At 40.2% G+C, this 19,494-nt stretch overlaps 1 protein-coding gene across 6 annotated transcripts in view; it reads left to right on the forward strand.

Annotated features, from left to right (window-relative positions):
* Positions 1-7,494: 7,494 nt before the first annotated feature.
* Positions 7,495-19,494, forward strand: part of snx9b (sorting nexin 9b) — a 28,260-nt gene continuing 16,260 nt past the window's right edge. For 2 of the 6 annotated variants that reach the window (XM_024405251.2, XM_024405252.2), the window contains exons 1-4: positions 7,495-7,920; positions 15,799-15,885; positions 16,434-16,508; positions 17,686-17,802. In XM_024405251.2, coding sequence (XP_024261019.1) covers positions 7,909-7,920; positions 15,799-15,885; positions 16,434-16,508; positions 17,686-17,802 — 291 coding nt within the window. In that variant the 5' untranslated portion in view covers positions 7,495-7,908. The remainder of the gene's footprint in view (positions 7,921-15,798; positions 15,886-16,433; positions 16,509-17,685; positions 17,803-19,494) is intronic. The other 4 variants (XM_024405253.2, XM_024405255.2, XM_024405254.2 and 1 more) reach the window with 3 other exon arrangements.

The raw sequence follows: 19,494 nt of genomic DNA on the forward strand, positions 1-19,494 counted from the left end.
CCATCATCTGTACCATCAAATGCATGGCCATAATGATTTATTCCAGTCCAGGTGCAATTTAGATATTGCCCACTAGATGCCAGCAGTGTATGTGCAAAGTTTTAGTGTGATCCAATGAGCCATTGCATTTCTGTTAAAAATTTTCCATCAAGACTGCCCAAATGTGCCTAATTTGTTTATAACTTTTCATGTTCAAAACTGTGCACTCTCCTCAAACAATAGCTTGGTATTATTTCATAATAGCTACTGTAAATTGGACAGTGCAGTTAGATTAACAAGAATTTAAGCTTTCTGCCAATATCAGATATGTATATGTCCTGGGAAATGTTCTTGTTACTTACAACATCATGCTAATTGCATTAGCCTATGTTAGCTCAACCGTCCCGCAAGGGACCCACCAATCCTGAAGAAAAACAAAAAAAAACTAAACTAGTGTTTATTGACAGAGCTGGGCTAGTATTTTAACTGGCATGTAACGTTAGCAAATGTTTCATCCCCTCTCGACTGAGGTGAATGAATTAGCTACGCTAGCTAGTACACCTACAACAGCCAGGTCTAGCCTCTAGCTATATGTCAGATAGCAATATGAGGTGGCTATTACTAATATCTAACAGCTGTTGTTTGTTTGGACATGCTTTGAATCCTTTGTAATTGTCCCGTTTCAACAAAAGTAAATGAACTTGGCTAGCTTTCGCCAGTTGATGTAGAGTTAGCGAGAGAGCTGGCAAAAAGTTGGCCAACATTAGCTATTATTTTTGCCACAATCACACTAGACCTGAATCAAATGATGAAACCATAGGCCAAACGATTGAAGATTGATATTGCGATGTTTTTTCAGTGCAATGTGAGTTTTATTAGTCCGTATGGCAATGTAATGTTATTGATCTGTCAGTTTCCCCAGCTAATGCCCTACTTTTCACACTGACACAGTAATAAACAGCTCTAACTTTACAGGCTTCACTGTCATGGTCTACAGCAGAGGTCTGCGCCAGACCGGTTTCTTCATCCTGCTCCTGCCTGCACCTACAGCTTTTCATCTTGCACCCACTGGCTCAAGAACTGGTCCCAAACCCAACCAACCACAGTCCCGCAATGTTATTTTAGGCGTATTTGACGCAGCTCACTTGCCAGCCATGGTCCCAGCAATTTTGCGCCCTATAGGCAATATCAAATGACCAAAAATAACTTAAGAATTAGGTTAAATTAATAGAGATTCTTACATGGCCCTTATATCTGTATTACTGGCCTAGATCAGTCAATATGCTGGAGGTAGAGTACCAGTCAAAACTTTGGACACACCTACTCAAGGGTTTTTCTTTATTTGCCAAGAGTGTACAAAGCGGTCATCAAGGCAACAGGTGGCTACTTTGAAGAATCTCAAATTTAAAATATATTTTGATTTGATTAACACTTTGTTGGTTGCTACATGATTCCGTATGTGTTATTTCATAGTTTTGATGTCTTCACTATTATTCTACAATATAGAAAATAGTAAAAATTAAGAAAATCCCAGGAATGAGTAGGTGTGTCCAAACTTTTGACTGGTACTGCATGTAATAATGATCTCTCCCCTAGCTTGATGACTGTGGGCATTTTTACATTTAAAAAAAGGGCCAACACTGATTTTGAAGTTGCATGCGGGGCTACCTCATTACGTGACCTTGAGCAACCATGACCGACTCATGTCCGTTACACACTGTATAAACTAGCTTGACTGATTTTGAAGTTGCAGGCGGGGCTATCTTATTAAGTTACCTTTTGGGCTAATGGCCAACTGTAAGGGGTGCGTAACTGGTGGCAGGGAAGTCAGACGCAGGAGAGCAGAACTAGGTAACAGCCGGAGCAGTTTCATTGAAAAACCAACGGCATAAAGAAATAACCAACATGGGTACAAAACCCGACGCGCACCAGTAACTACGTGCACAAGCACTGACAACAAATAATTCCACACAAAGACATGGGGGGGAACAGATGGTGAAATACACAATAAATGAGGGAAATTAATACCAGGTGTGTAGGAAAACAAGACAAAACAAATGGAAAAATGAAAAATGGATCAACGATGACTAGAAGACCGGTGACACCGAACGCCGAACGCAGCCAGAACAAGGAGAGGAACCGACTTCGGTGGAAGTCGTGACACCAACACTGATTTTGAAGTTGCAGGTGGGGCTACCTCATTACATGATCTTTTGGGTTAAGGGCCAACACTGATTTTGAAGTTGCAGGCGGGGCTAGCTCATTGCGTGACCATGAGCAACCATGACAGATTCAATTCCACGACATATAAATTAGATTGATTGCTAATTCCAGAAGTTAGATGTGTCAATTGTATCCCCTGAACTACTATCTTCAGCCCCTAACTATGTTAGCTAGCTAACAGGCTAAGAAGCTAGCTAGCAAGTTGATTCACACAAATGTCTGGGTCATTTAGCTAAATAGCTGCAGTGCAACATAACCAAAGCCAAAACCAACTTTTTCTAAACACATCAATCTATGAATATATGGCCAGTAACAATATCATCAGAGTAGATTACATAACCTTGGCCTTAACATTCTTTGAGTAGTTGAGTTAGTTAACAAAGCTGTTTCTTAACTCAATACTGTTAAAGCTGTAAGACATGAGGTGTTATTGCAGGTTTTTCCTTTCTAATGTAAACTGGAAAATGAGAGGCATAAAGCAGATAACAGTGTTCAATTAATTTATTGATTTGTCATGTCCATACCTATTTGTCATGTCCATACCGATTTGTCATGTCCATACCGTAGCAATCAGTCTGCACAATTAACTATCACAAATGATTTGATGAAGGCTGTACCCCTTACTGTACACTTGGAGATCTGTGATAGAGACATTGTCCTACAGGTAACACTGTTGTTATTATTCTTAAAATAATCACTGGTGTTCAAGAAACAGGTTAGAATTTCAACTAGTTTACCTTGATAATGATTTACAATTTAAGATTGGAAGAACTTCACGAAAGAGCAAGAACATTTTTGTATTGAAAAATTATGTGAACCCTTTGGAATTACCTGGATTTCTGCATAAATTGGTCATGTAATTTGATCTGATCTTCATTTAAATCACAACAATAGACAAACACAGTCTGCTTAATCTAATAACACACAAACAATTATATGTTTTATGTCTTTATTGAACGCACCGAGTAAACATTCACAGTGCAGGGTGGGAAAAGTATATGAACCCTTGGATTTAATAACTGGTTGACCCTCCTTTTACAGCAATAACCTCAACCAAACATTTTCCGTAGTTGCGCATCAGACCTGCACAACGATCAGGAGGAATTTTGGACCATTCCTCTTTACAAAACCGTTTCAGTTCAGCAATATTCTTTGGATGTCTGATGTGAACCACTCTCGAGGTCATGCCACAGCATCTCAATCAGGGTGAGGTCAGGCGTATTTTCTTCTGTTGAAGCCATTCTGTTGTTGATTTACTTCTGTGTTTTTGGTCATTGTCCTGTTGCATCACCCAATTTCTGTTGAGCTTCAGTTCGCAGATAGATAGCCTTACATTCTCCTGCTAAATGTCTTGATAAACATGGGAATTAATTTTTTCGTCGATGATAGCAAGTTGTCCAGACCCTGAGGCAGCAAAGCAGTCCGAACCATGATGCTCCCTCCACCATACTTTACATTTGGGATGAGGTTTTGATGTTGGTGTGCTGTGACTTTTTTCTCTCCACACATAGTGTTGTGTGTTCCTTCCAAACAACTCAACTTTAGTTTCATCTGTCCACAGAATATTTTGCCAGTAGCGTTGTGGAACATCCAGGTGCTCTTTTGCGAACTTCAGACTTGCCGCAATGTTTTTTTTGGAGAGGAGTGGCTTCTTCCGTGGTGTCCTCGCATGAACATCCTTCTTGTTTAGTGTTTTACGTATCGTAGACTCATCAGCAGAGATGTTAACATGTTCCAGAGATTTCTGTAAGTCTTCAGCTGACACTAGGATTCTTCTTAACCTTATTGAGCATTCTGCACTGTGCTCTAGCAGTCATCTTTGCAGGACGGCCACTCCTAGGGAGAGTAGCAACAGTGCTGAACTTTCTCAATATATAGACAATTTGTCTTAACGTGGACTGATGAACATCAAGGCTTTTAGAGATACTTTTGTAACCATTTCCAGCTTCATGCAAGTCAACAATTCTTAATGTTAGGTCATCTGAGATCTCTATTGTTCGAGGCATGGTTCACATCAGGCAATACTTCATGTGAATAGCAAACTGACATTTTGTGAGTGTTTTTTTACATTGCAGGGCAGCTCTAACCAACATCTCCAATCTCGTCTCATTGATTGGACTCCAGGTTAGTTGACTCCTGACTCCAATGATCTTTTGGAGAAGTCATTAACCTAGGGGTTCACATACTTTTCCCGAGCTACACTGTGAATGTTTAAATTATGTATTCAATATAGACAAGAAAAATACAATAATGTGCGGGTTATTAGTTTAAGCACATTGTGTTAGTCTGTTGTTGTGACTTAGAGGAAGATCAGATCACTTTTTTGACCAATTTATGTAGAAATCCAGGTAATTCCAAAGGGTTCACATACTTTTCCTTTCAACTGTATTTGCAGAATTATTGAACATGTGACTAGTGGCTAACAAATTGACACTGTAAACTTGACTGAACACAGCTGAGTGGCAATGGATACCCTTGCAAAAGTAAATATTAGCTGCAAACTTCCAGCAAGTTTGTGGCAAATTTGCTGCAAACTAAATTGTGTGCCACAAAACGTTGCCAGAAGTTTGCAAATGTTGCCACTAGTGGTGAAACTGCAGCAAACCTTTGGCAACAATAAAATGTATTGGCACTAGTTGCAAACAGTTCAACAGAGTTTTTTCTGGCAAATAATTATCTCGAGATTCTGTTTCAATCTCTGGCAAAAATGTGGCAACAATATGTATTTCCACAAGTGGCAAACAGTTTACCAAAATTACACATGCGTTTCAAGACCAGTAACCAGTCATTTTTCTGCCATTTTGGTGCCACTCCAGCCCTTGCTTCCGATGGGAGAGCATCTCCACCTGGCTGATGGGGGGCAGCTTGGTCAGCAGGATCTGGAAGGCAGGAGGGGGCAGTCTGCTGGAAAAGCTGCTGGGGTTTGCCTGCACACAGCAATGACGTTAGCAGAGAGGAAGAGGCAAAATGAGAGGTTTCACTCTTGACAAGATCTGTCCAAAATAAGCCCAATGTGTTTCCATGGGCTTATTTTGGACTTATGGGCTTGTTCCCTGCCTTCCCGCGTTTGGGACAATGATTCCCATTGTTAGGGCGGAGACATAAACATCTCGTCATGATATAGGCCTACAGATCTTTGACGTTAGTCAGGTGAACCACTCCCTTCTCATAGTTTCCAAAGGGTAAGATCACAAAATAGATGAGTTGAAAGGAACAATGTAAGGTCTGGACTGGACCAAATAAGTGAATATAGGAAAGGCTTTTCTTCCCCCAAAATGTTTTGTACCCTTTAGACAACAGAAGAATCAGATTGATTACAGTCCATATCATAGATCCGCCCCCTTACAGAGTCTCTGGTATTGTCCCCTGTGAGATATAATAACTCACTACTGTAGTGTTGACAATTGACAATATTTACTACTGTATGCAAACAGAAACTTTACTTGCAAACAAAATGTCACAAGAACTGTGGTGGAGGATGGGACTACAATAACCTGAACACTACCATGCTGTAGAGTAGCACTTACATCCAGAATATTTTGCTGTCGGCTTCAGCTACAGGACTGGGCTTAGAAGGTGGTTGAGAGAGCACTGTAGGCTTCAACTACAAGGGCTCTTCTCCACCCTTCTCCTGAAGTGTGCATTTGCACACTCCTCGTCATGGATTTAAAAGCATAGGATAGTTTCCAGCATTGCTTTGCTAAATCCGTACAAGAAAGTGTGCTTTGGGAAAAAGGTGGGGAATCGGGATGCAATTCACACAGAAATATTACATTTAGGTCAAACTCATATTAGTACTGCCTATGAGGAGAAACCATGCCAAGTAATGACTTGCAACTATAGAATTAGATACTGTAGACATTATCTACATTTATCCTCCACCTCCTATCTATCCAAATAGTAATAGTGAAGAAAAGGACTCGGGCAAGGACAGACTGTAAGCTAGTTTCAGGACTGTTGTTTCCACCCTGGCACATTGGTCAGAATGCAAATGAGGAGATTGAGTAGGAATCCAGGTTTAGGGGTATTTATTACACAAACACACATGAACACAGGAACGAACAGAGGCACGTTGGGAGAGGGTTTGGAATGAAGGTTTTGTAGGGCTTGTAAGGCCGGTGGGAAGGTTAGGAAGGATGCTTTAGGAGTGGTGGCTTGTAAAGGCCTTGGAGATAGGATGTGGATAACAAGGATGTGATGATCTGGACGGAAGATACAAAAGGGAAACTTTATCAACACATAACATAGAGGTGCAGACATGACAAAGTAGTGCCAGGTGACTATGGGGAATTGGCTTAACATATAGCATCCAACGCAGGAGACTGCCAGGATAAACATAACAAAGGAGTAATTAGCATTATCAAACTGATGACATGGTTATCAAAGGGATATAACGTAGGGCAACAAATATAAATATATACCGTATATATATGATTATTTAGTGCTTACATTTCTCCAAACAGTACAATAACAAGGGGCACATATTTCATCCTATCATACACATTGGAAGGAGTAAGGATAGGGCCGCCCCGTGGCATCACCAAGCATAAACTGAACTGAGCTCAGTTTCCCAAAAGCATCTTAAGGCTACGTTCATCGTTAGAACCTTTGTTCTAACAGGAATAAGTTAAACTATTAAATTACTTTCCTCACAAGATTTGTATTACATTTCCAGAATCTACGTATAACTATGACTCCAAATCATTTAAAACAGTGGGACAAACTCCTGAGCAAATTTATCTAGGAAGGAAGAAAAGCCTGTGTCAAACATAAAACAATTTGAATGCGTTTCTACTGGACTGACACTGTAAATTCATTAGGCCTATGGACCTTTAACCATGCTTCTGTCCAGCAGATGGCGACATTTTTATTAGTCCTCTTTTGAACAGCGCCCTTCACACCTGCATGTCATGTGCTGTCAAACTGTCAAAACTTTTTCACAAGGATACATTGTAACAATTAAATGATGATATTGAAATATCATGGCACTAACCAATTCTTATTTGAATCTAATTTGACATACAATTAAATGCTATTCACTGATCTTTCTGTATGATAAATACAATTTCAAAATAAAAGACAACATACCTAAATGTATTAAAATAAATTATTATTATTATTAGAAGTAGACGTAGTAGTAGCGCTAGTTTTATGTTATTATTAGGCCTTACTATTATTGTTGTTGTTGTTAGTATTATTATACGTTTGATTATTATTATTGTTTTTAGCTTGGCCAAGGCTACTAGGGATAGGAGAGTCCTGACCTGGATCTACAAACTCACACAACTAACTTGTCATATACATAGTCTATAGGCCTGCTTGTCTTGGGAGAACCATTGGACTGAGCCCACTATCTTTCCGGTTTCTTACTACCGGTAGGCTACAGGAATCTTGCTCCCCGGGCTCCGGAGTCAATTCAGCTATTTACCCGCTATAAAGAAATGTCATATTTTTGTTGACTGGATATACACAATTGGGATTGACTGTCGCGGATTTTTTCGCATTCAACCATTTTAGCTGTCTCTCTCAGGTTTGAGGTTAAAGGGCATCTTGTATTTAGTGATGTATTAAAATTTGTTCTGCGACGACTCGCCCTAAGAAGTGCCTTGTTTTCGCCCAGTTGAGCTGCGAGGAAATGTCTGGCTGAGGATTTGTAACCCACGAAAACCTTGGCCCATTTTGTAATGATAGATTAATGCACCGACAATGGCAAACAAGGTAGGATGACATCTTTACAGAAGTGTTTTTTTTTCTGAAAGCTGGCGATCTATCCATATTGAATTGTTTTAGCACCAGAGTTAGTCGGAGAAGGAGAATATCAGGGCTGTGAGAGTTCTATTTTCAGTCTGGCGCTCACCTCGAAATTGGTTACATTTGTGAACTATTTCCCCGGTATTAAGACAGGGGAGAAGATATTTTATTTTCTCTGTTGTTCGTACTTCAAAATGGATTAGGAACGCTTTTATATGAACATGGAAAATATGTATCATTAAAAAGTGTCTTGTGACATTTTATTACCCTTCCAGTGCGGGTCATTTCTTTACGCTAAGAACTCTGGGAAGTGTAGTGCTTTGAGCACAGAACTTTGTGGCAGAGGGTGAAAATGTTAAACGCTTTGGTGTTAACTTATTGATACGCATAAAAGCCCACTAAAGATAACTAAGGTACCAAGCTACTAACATTGCACTATGCAGGGTACTATGTAATCTATAGCTGTTATTATTATGTGCAAAATGCTACGATGAGGCTAGGCGTGAAATAGACTGGCTTGGAATGAAAGGGAAAGGCCCATTCGTTCTATGAAGGATTCCTCCTCTAACATTCTATAATGGAGCATCCTAGAATTCTATGGAGGTGTACGTTGTATAAAAGATGCTGTCTTTTGAGTTAATATCTGGTGATTTCGCTTGAGACTGCATGCTTCCTTTTGGGGTAGCGTTTGAAGGACAGAATTGAAATTGATTTCACATTCTAAGGAATCTTGACTATGTGGTTCCGCCTTTCTATGGAGTATTCAACTGAAACATGTCAGCCATTCCTGTACTTTTATCATCAGCAAGAGTATGTAGGCTACACGAGGGCCACATCAAATAGATCCTATTATGTAGCCTAAGTTCTGCGTTCCTTTTTATGGTCTGTCCAGACGTTCCAAAGAATGTTGGCTATTTGTTCCACCCTCTCGTCTCATTGTAATCCATTCTATGAATCATTAGGAATGTAGTATTAGCCAACGCTCTTCTCTTCCATCAGCTTCAGTGTGTAGCCTAGCTGTAGATCCAGACACTGAGCTAAAGAGCACCCAAAAGTCTTCTGACAACTTGCATTTCTGCCAAAACTGACTGACTCACTCTGTCTATGGTATCATTCTTTCTTCCTCCCCCTCTCTGTCCCCCGTCTTCTCCCGGCCTAGTGGAAGCTGGCTGGGAGGCTAACATTAAAATAGACCTCTATTCAGAGGCTGAAGGTGCTAAGCAGACAGAGAGAGAGAGAGAGACCGAGACAGAGACAGACAGGGGCATTTCCATGGAAAAGGACCCGTGAGTACCAACATGTGAAATTCATAGGAGCATATCAAATTGGGTGTCAAATGAAAGTATATATTTTTGGGAAATTAAGGCATAGATATGTTTTTCAACCATTTTCCATCCTAAAAATTAGGAATAAGTAAAGGCTTTGATTTCTGGAAAAAACAGATGGAAAAGGGGTCTTAGAAAACATATACCAGAAAGTCTTAAAAGGTATCAGAAATAGATAAAGACCGCTGTCAACTAATATCAACACTTATATTTAGTTTTGGAGAAATTCCTTACCTTCTGTAAATTCAAGACATATTGCCTTGTGCCTTTTAAATTCCGTTACCAAAAACCCACATACTGTATCTTTAAAATATTTTCTAATTTCATGCCCTTATGAAGAGGGACGATAATGAAATTTCATAGAAGTAACAAATACAGTGTCTTCAGAAAGTATTCACACCCCTTGACTTTTTCCACATTTTGTTGTTACACATTCTGAATGTAAAATTGATTAAATGTAGATTTATTTTGTCACTGGCCTACACAAGACCAGGGAAGTTTTCCAATGCCTCACGAAGAAGGGCAACTTCAAACATTGAATATCCCTTTGAGCATGGTGAAGTTATTAATTACACTTTGGATGGTGTATCAATACACCCAGTCACTACAACGATGCAGGCATCATTCCTAATTCAGTTGCCGGAGAGGAAGGAAACCGCTCAGGGATTTCGCTATGAGGTCAATGGTGACTTTAAAACAGTTACAGGGTTTAATGGCTGTGATAGGAGAAAACTGAGGATGGATCAACAACATTGTAGTTATTCCACAATAGTAACCTAATTCACAGAGTGAAAAGGAGGCATGTACAGAATAAAAATATTCCAAAACATGCATCATATTTGCAACAGGGCACTAAAGTAAAATTGTAAAAAAGGTGGAAAAAGAATACAAAGTAATGTTCTGTTGCAAATCCAAGTACCACTCTCCATATTTTCAAGCATAGCGGTGGCTGCATCATGTTATGGGTATGCTTGTAATTGTTTAGGACTGGGGGGTGTTTCAGGATAAAAAAGAACCAGAAGGGAGCTCAGCACAGGCAAAATCCAATAGGAAAGCCTGGTTCAGGGTGCTTTCCACCAGACACTGGGAGATGTGCGCCAAATCTACACTGGAGTTGCTTACCAAGAAGACAGTGAATGTTCCTGAGTGGCCGAGTTACAGTTTTTCCTTAAATCTACTTCAAAATCTATTGCAAGACATAAATGGTTGTCTAGCAATGACCAGCAACCAATTTGACAGAGCTTGAAAAATGAAAATAATAATGGGAAATGTTGCACAATCCAGGTATTGAAAGCTATTAGACTTACACAGAAAGACTCACAACTGTAATCGCTACCAAAGGTGCTTCTATAAAATATTGCCTGAGCTGTGCATGCTTATATGAATGAGATATTCTGTATTTCATCTTCAATACATTTGCCAACATTTTTTAAAACATGTTTTCACTTTGTCATTATGGGCTATTGTGTGTGTATATTGGTGAAAAACTCAAATGTAATCAATTTTGAGTTAAGGCTGTAACACAACAAAATGTGGAATCAAGTCAAGAGGTAGGAACACTTCTTGGCGCACCCATCCGGTTTGCGGGATCATTTTCGTCAACATCCGCTGAATTGCAGAGCGCCAAATTCAAATGAAATTACTGAAAATATTAAATTTTCATGAAATCACAAGTGCAATATAGCAAAACACAGCTTAGCTTGTTGTTAATCCACCTGGCATGTCAGATTTCAAAAAAGCTTTTCGGCGAAAGCAAACCAAGCGTTTATGTAAGGACATCTCTCTCAGCAGACAAAACATTACAAACAGCTAGCAGCAAAGTAGATTGGTCATGAAAGTCAGAAAAGCAATAAAATGAATCGCTTACCTTTGAGCTTCGGATGTTTGCACTCACGAGACTCCCAGTTACACAATAAATGTTCCTTTTGTTCCATAAAGATTATTTTTATATCCAAAACACCTCCATTTGGTTGGCGCGTTATGTTCAGAAATCCACAGGCTCGAGCGGTCACGACGGGGCAGACAAAAATTCCAAATCGTAACCGTAAAGTTTGTAGAAACATGTCAAACGTTTTTTATAATCAATCCTCAGGTTGTTTTTACAATAAATAATCGATAATATTTGAACCGGACTGTAGCTTTTTCAATAGGAGAGAGCGAGAGAAAATGTCTGCTCCAAGCTGTTGGCACATGCAAAACTCTGCTGGCACCCAGCCATCCACTGACGCGATGTGATTGTTCTCGCTCATTTTTCAGAATAAAAGGCTGAAACTATCTCTAAAGACTGTTCAGACCATGTGGAAGCCATAGGAAAAGGAATCTGTTTGATATCCCTTTTAAATGGAGCGAAGGCATGCAATGGAACAGGGAGCTTTCAAAATAGAAGGCACTTCCTCATTGGATTTTCCTCAGGTTTTCGCCTGCAATATCAGTTCTGTTATACTCACAGACAACATTTTGACAGTTTTGGAAACTTTTGAGTGTTTTCTATCCTAATCTGACAATTGTATGCATATTCTAGTTTCTGGGCCTGAGAAATAGGCAGTTTCATTTGGGTATGTTTTTCATCCAAACATCAAAATACTGCCCCCTACACTCAACAGGTTAATGAATGCACTGATTAAAGGCACTGTTAATGAAGGCACTGGTAGACCTACCAATTAGTTATAGTAATTTTACTCCTCTTTGTTTGAATGATTAAGTGATTCATTACTAAATTGTTAACGGAATTACCAAAAAATCAGTAACGGAATTACTGCAACTGAAGTTGCTACAATGGGAAATCATAATAGTCACAAACCACAGTTGGGTTACCTGCTACTGTCCTCCTTTCCACTGGCATACTGTTCAGCTCATAATTGTTTTCTTTGAAGAATCTCCAATACAGCACCAGTCGAAAGTTTGGACACATCTACTCATTCAAGGGTTTTTATTTAATGTGTACTATTTTCTACATTGTAGAATAATAGTGAAGACATCAACTATGAAATAACACATGGAATCATGTAGTAACCAAAAAACTGTTAAACAAATCAAAATATATTTTATATTTGAAATTTCAAAACATATATATTTAAAATTCTTCAAAGTAGCCACCCTTTGCACACTCTTGGTATTCTCTCAACCAGCTTCATGAGGTAGTCACCTGGAATGCATTTCAATTAAGTGTGCCTTGTTAATTTGTGGAATTTCTTTCCTTAATGCGTTTGAGCCAACAGTTGTGTTGTGACAAGTTAGAGGTGGTATACAGAAGATGGCACTATTTGGTAAAAGACCAAGTCCATATTATGGAAAGAACAGCTCAAATAAGCAAAGAGAAATAACAGTCCATCATTACTTTAAGACATGAAGGTCAGTCAATCCAGAACATTTCAAGAACTTTGAACGTTTCTTCAAGTGCAGTCGCAAAAAGCTTTCAAGTGCAATGATTAAACTGGCTCTCATGAGGACCACCACAGGAAAGGAAGACCCAGAATTACCTCTGCTGCAGAGGATAAGTTTGTTAGAGTTACCAGCCTCAGAAATTGCAGCCCAAATAAATGCTTCACAGAATTGAGGAAACAGACACATCTCAACATCAAATGTTCAGAGGAGACTGAGTGAATCAGGCCTTCATGGTCGAATTGCTGCGAAGAAACCACTACTTAAGGACATCAATAAGAAGAGACTTGCTTGGGCAAAGAAACATTAGCAATGGACCATAGACCGGTAGAAATCTGTCCTTTGGTCTGATGACTAAAAAATCTCAAATTTGGGTTCCAACCACTGTGTCTTTGTGAGACGCAGAGTAGGTGAACGGATGATCTCTGCATGTGTGGTTCCCACCGTGAAGCATGGTGGAGGAGGTTTGGGGGTGCTTTGCTGGTGACACTGTCAGTGATTTATTTAGAATTCAAGGCACACGTAACCTGCATGACTCCAAAGCATTCTGCAGAAATACAACATCCCATCTGGTTTGCACTTAGTGGGACTATCATTTGTTTTTCTACAGCGCAATGACCCAACACACCTCCAGGCTATGTACGGGCTATTTGACCAAGAAGGAGGGTGATGGAGCAGAAGGAGGGTGATGGAGCTCTGCATCAGATGTCCTGGCCTCCACTATCACCCAACCTCAACCCAATTGAGAGAGTTTGGAATGAGTTGTACTGCAGAGTGAAGGAAAAGCAGCCAACAAGTGCTCAGCATATGTGGGAATTCCTTCAAGACTGTTGGAAAAGCATTCCAGGTGAAGCTGGTTGAGAGAATGACAAGTGTGCAAAGCTGTCATCAGGGCAAAGGGTGGCTACTTTGAAGAATCTAAAATATATTTTCATTTAACACTTTTTTGTTTACTACGTGTGGGCGTCACTACAGACCCTGGTTCGATTCCAGGTTGTATCACAACCGGCCCGAGATTGGGAGTTCCATAGGGTGTCACACAATTGGCCCAGGGTTGTTAGGGTTAGGGTCATTGTAAATAAGAATTTGTTCTTAACTGACTTGCCTTTTTAAATAAAGGTTAAATAAATAAATAAATAACATGATTCCATATGTGTCATTTCATAGTTTTGATGTCTTCACTATTATTCTACAATGTAGAAAATAGTAAAAATAAAGAAAAACCGTTCAATGAGTAGGTGTGTCCAAACGTTTGACTGGTACTGTATGTTTCACAAGTTTGGACAGTGAGTAGAGTACAGTATTGAGTACAATACTGTCAGTAGAGCACTGTCGAGTACTGTACAATAGTGAGTAGGGCACCACAATACAATATAGTGAGGAGAGCACAGTAGAGTACAGTCCAATGTGGTATAGTACAGTATATTGGACTGTATTGAACTAGGCTCTACTTTACTGTACTGAACTCTACCCTACTCTGCTGTACTGTATTGTATCGTACTGCACTGTACTCTCCTGTGCTCCGCTGCACTGGGCTGTGATGTCCAAAGTTACACATCAGGGACCCATGATGTAATTCCGTTACCGTAATTCTGTTGCAGGGTGTAAATCCACTTCACTTTACTGTAGTTCAATAACCAAAATATATATATTTTTTAATCAAGGTGCCATGTCATTGCTAACACACAAGTCTTTCTGCAGACATCTTTGTATCTTAATTTAGAGTACATAAAAAAATCTGGTCCCATTAAAACCTGATGGAGATTTTCCCGTAATTCCATTACCAAAGTTTGCATTGGCACAGTTCTTCCACTCAATGATTTTTCTACATTTTCTGTTGAAGTTATTAAGTTGTTGAACTTTGGAATCAATGTTTTTTTTTTTTTTTGTACATTTTAATGTGAAAAAAACTGAGTCAGTCTAATTGCGTTACCGTGGAATTGCCCACAGACATTGCTTCAGTCTGTCTAATCGATACGCTAGCTGCCCAAGCACTGACGTAGCTCTGTGAATTCTACACCATTATGACAATAGCATTCCCTCTTCTGTCCGAGACTCTCATCCCCTCTTTTATCTTCTGTACATAGCATAGGCCAGGAGGTTTCCCTGACCATGTGACCTAACCAGGAATAACTCTTGGCCCTAGCTATGGCTTCCTACCTCTCCCAGAGGCCTTTCATACTGAAATGCTACAACGTTCTTTGAAGTTACTGCTGTAGCCTTGGGGTTACCAATAGACCAATCTGTGTAGAGGTCAAGCTGAGCTGTCTAAAAATGGCATCAGTGAAGAAGTGAAAGAGGTTAATCATGGAGTGATATGATCACTTGTTTCTCTCTCACTTCCCTCTTAGAGAGGCGTAGAGGGAATTGGGGGGGGTTACTGTTTCTTGAAGGAGCCCCTTGTCAAGAACACTGTTCCCACAGTCAGATCCCCCCTGCACACGCGCTTATTTCTATGGGCACAAGCTCTGTTTATCTCACAAACTGTTCACACCCCTCTTGTTGGCAGAGAGAACATTTAGTAGGTTTAAAGCTTATTTCCTTTAATTCTACACATTTTGTCATGGGGTGCATAGAAAATGTTTCCATTTTTAAGCTAACTACACATTTTGCCAAGTCTAATGTGTATTCATGTGATGTTTGAGTGACTCAAACATTACAACAATCTATGGGCAAATCATCATAGCTAAATAACATTAACATGGGCTAGTTGATCTGGACATTTCTGACAAGTTATAAATATCTACAAATATATAAGTATGCAATGACTGACATGACAAGAGGAACTGATGATGCACTACCCAATTTTTGAAATTGCACCTTGTGCATTCTACTATTCTACCCCCCCCACGCACACATACACACAGTTTGAGAACCACTGGTCTAGTGGACTGAGTCACTAGGGTGAGTTGAGGCCGTCGGAATGGGCCTATCAGGGTTCAAGCTCTGTTTGAGATGTATATACAGGTGCTGAGGTTGAGTCCGCACAGCAGAAGTCCTTGGCAGCAGAACCAGTTCAGCTTGTTTGAGGTTGAGATTTCCTCACTCCACTCCTCAGCAGATAAGCGATGATGTGTGTCTGTGTTTGGCCTGATTGGCCTGGCCCTGATTGTGTTGACTCTTGTTGTGTTTCTCTCAGGCACAGGTTTTGTATGACTTCACTGCTGAGCCTGGAAACAACGAGCTGACCGTGAGAGAGGGAGAGACAGTCACTATCACCAATCAGGTGAGCACGTGACTGACCCCCCCCCTTCATTACCCCGTTTCTCTTTTTCTATCCCTATCGTTACCCATCTCTTTTTCTATCGCTGTCTTTCTCTTCCACATATCTCTCTATCTGTGTCTATTTTTGTCCTCATACAGTCTTTTTCTCTCAAACCCCCTTTCTCTCGTGCGCGCTCTTACCCCCCATCTAACTTTCTCTCATCTTTCCCCCTCACACCACACTATGCATATCATCAGTTCTGTGTGCATTTATGTGAGTATAAAAGTATCATGTCTTGCTGGCTCAACTATATTCTGTGTCCTGTTTACAGCCCTGTAAAGTCACATGATCAATATCTCACATGATCACATAGACACTAAAAGCTCCTCTCTGTAGTATAATGAGCCAACGTGATGTCACTGCTATCATGCGGGAACGGCAGTTCAAAGGTCACTGCAGTGACTAACTGTTTCATCATCAAATCTGTCATCAGCCAATCACGTCATATCATGACACTCTCTTCTCACAAAGCCAATCACAGTCTCTCTTATTGGTGTGTTTTGTTTCAGGGTGTTGGAGGAGGCTGGATAGAAGCACAGAATTCCAGAGGAGAGGTTGGACTAGTGCCAGAAGACTACATTGAGGTTAGGGAGTGGCTTGGAGTGTTGTCGATGGAACTGGCTTCATTTATACTTTATATCAATGTCTTATTCCTTCTCATATATTGTTTCACCGTTTTTAAAATCTTCTATGTATAATTTACTTTTCTTTTTTTACCAGTTGCATTCGCCTTGTAGCCTGAACCTGTTAGTAGTGTACCTACAGTGTTACTACACATGGATAAGCAGCTTGTGTCGTGTTACTGGGATTGTCAATGGGAATGGGCTCAGGGTTGTGGAAAGGGGTCAAGGAAAAGGCAGCACTCGCCAAGTTTCTCTGCTTTTGGGAAACCAGGACAGGATATACCTCCTTCGGGACTGGGGGTTGTATCAATATGTTTATGTAATGCAGTGGTGTAGGGACCCTTCTGAGTAGTGTGTTTCTGTGATACAGTATTAACTTCAGTATGGGGTGAGTCACTGTGGTCTTCTTAAAGCCAAGACAGAGATTTGAGTTCTGTCCAGTCAGTCGATGGCAGAGAGAGGAGAGGTCTGCTAAACAGTTTAGTCTTACTCCAAACAGCACAGAGTAGTCACAGCAGTAACAGATCACGGTGTGTGTGTGTGTGTGTGTGTGTGTGTGTGTGTGTGTGTGTGTGTGTGTGTGTGTATTTGGAGGACCAGTAAAAACTCATCACCCTAACTGCCCAGTGCTTACTTTCTTTATTCACAAGATGGAAGTGCGTGTTTGTTACTATTGGGCAGACTCCCACCAGCTATTTGACCATTAGTTACCTCCCCAGCTGTCCTAGATAGTTTTGGTTCCACACAGGGTCATAATATTCCCATTGACAACTGATATCCACATGCTGTTATTGTTCTCTTCAGTGAAAACAGCAGGACTAAAGTTCACTGTGTCTCTAAAGCAAGTGGTTTCTATCTCCGTACACCAGGCTACAATCTCGGGGGGAGGTGTATACAAAACAGGGCTACTTCTGCTGAGTAAAGAGTTCATTAGGATTTATTTTTGTTCATCAGTGTATGGCTACTCAATTAGTTTCACTATACCATTTCAGTGGCCTCCCAGGTGGTTAGCCACTCAACCTTCTATAAATCAACCATAACTTGAGCTTAGAACTTGAAGATGTAAAATGTGGTTGTTTGTAAATATGTTTGTCTCTCTCTCTGTCTCTCTCCTTTGTCGCTTCTCTTCTGTCTGCAGCTCCCAGGAGGAGGGGGAAATGTAGGACATGTAGCTGCCCCAGTAGCTGCCCACGCCCCAGACCTATCATTCTTTGACGCCTTCGCTGCCCCAGCCAACAACACCACTCAGAACCAGGTAGCACACTGAAGAAGTAATGACATGTTTATCCACAGTGAGAAAATATTTCATTTCAAATAGGAGCTAATGTCTTTTAAATCATCATAATTGTGGTGTAACCTCATGTCTCTGTCTGCCTCTGGGTTTTATATCATACTTCCCTTGTCTCTTCGACTCTGCTTTTACATGTGACTCACCCCTTACTAATTCTTATCACTCTATACTAGTCCCTCCCTGCTACAGTGGCCTCTGTGCCAAGCTAGACCACAATGCACTGCTCCCAACGATACCATGGTGGTGTGACGTTTTGAGTGAAAGAGATAGCAGAGTGCAGAATTGAGGGATGGCCTCAGTCTTTTATTCATCTAATGAATATTATTCTACCCATCCGAACCTCTGAAATGACGAAGGAAGAGCAGCTGCCTAACTATTTCTGCACGGTTGTGGGTTTTAAATGATCCCTGTTTTTAGATATTGGTCTTAGGACTCAGCAAAAGACAGGGGGTTACATTGTGTGATTGTGTATGTATTGAAAAATACAATAGAATGTGAGTATGAGTGTATGGGAACTACAGTGCCTTGCAAAAGTATTCGCATCTCTTGGATTTAATTTTGTTGCAAAGTTGGATTAAAATGTATTTAATTTCCATTTTGTTGTCAATAATCTACACAAAATACTCATGTCAAAGTGGAAGAGAAATTATTTATTTTTTGTAAATTAATAAAATAACTAAAATATAGTCATTGCATAAGTATTCAGCTCCCTCAGCCCATACATGTTAGAATCCCCTTTGGCAGCCATTACAGCTTTGAGTCTCCTTGGAGCTTTACACACCTGGATTGTGCAAAATGTGCCTATTATTCTTCAAGCTCTGTCAAGCTGTAGGGGGTCATGGCTAGACAGCAATTTTCAGGTCTTGCCATAGTATTTCTAGCAGATTTAAGTAAAAACTTGGCCACTTACAGTAGGAACATTCACTGACTTCTTGGTAAGTAACTCCTGTGTAGATTTGGCCTTGTGTTGTAGGTTATTGTCCTTCTGAAAGGTGACCTCCTCGCCCAGTGTCTAGTGGAAAGCAGACTGAAGCAGGTTTTGCTTTAGGATTTTGCATGTGCTTAGCTCCATCCCGTTTTATTTTAATCCTGGAAAAACTCCCCAGTATTTGCTGATGTCAAGCATACTCATACCATGATGCAGCCACCACCATGCTTGAAAATAAGGAGGCAGTTACTCAGTGATGTGTGGTGTTGGATTTGCCCAAAGGCCAAAACATGTATTTGTTTGCCATGTTTTTTCCCACTATTACTTTAGTGCCTTGTTGCATACAATATGCATGTTTTGGAATATATTTATTTAGTATGTTTGTGTTCTTCTTTTCACCCTTGTCATTTAGGTCATTTATTGTGGAGTCACTACAATGTTGATCTATCCTCAGGTTTCTCCCATCAGTCATTGAACATTGTATCTGTTTTAAAATCACCAATGGCCTCGTGGTATCATTCCCTGAGCAGCTTCCTTCCTGTCCTGCAGCTCAGTTCAGAAGGATGACTGACTATCTTTGAGGTGTCTGGGTGGTTTAATACATAATGCACAGCATAATTATTCATTATACAACGGGTGGTTCTAATACTGAATGCTGATTGGTTAAAACCACATTCCAGCCGGTGTTTATTCCACAAGTTACCACTGGCTAAATCTATGACTTTAAA

This window comes from Oncorhynchus tshawytscha, linkage group LG18, assembly GCF_018296145.1.
Source record: "Oncorhynchus tshawytscha isolate Ot180627B linkage group LG18, Otsh_v2.0, whole genome shotgun sequence".
NCBI classification, from domain to species: domain Eukaryota; kingdom Metazoa; phylum Chordata; class Actinopteri; order Salmoniformes; family Salmonidae; genus Oncorhynchus; species Oncorhynchus tshawytscha.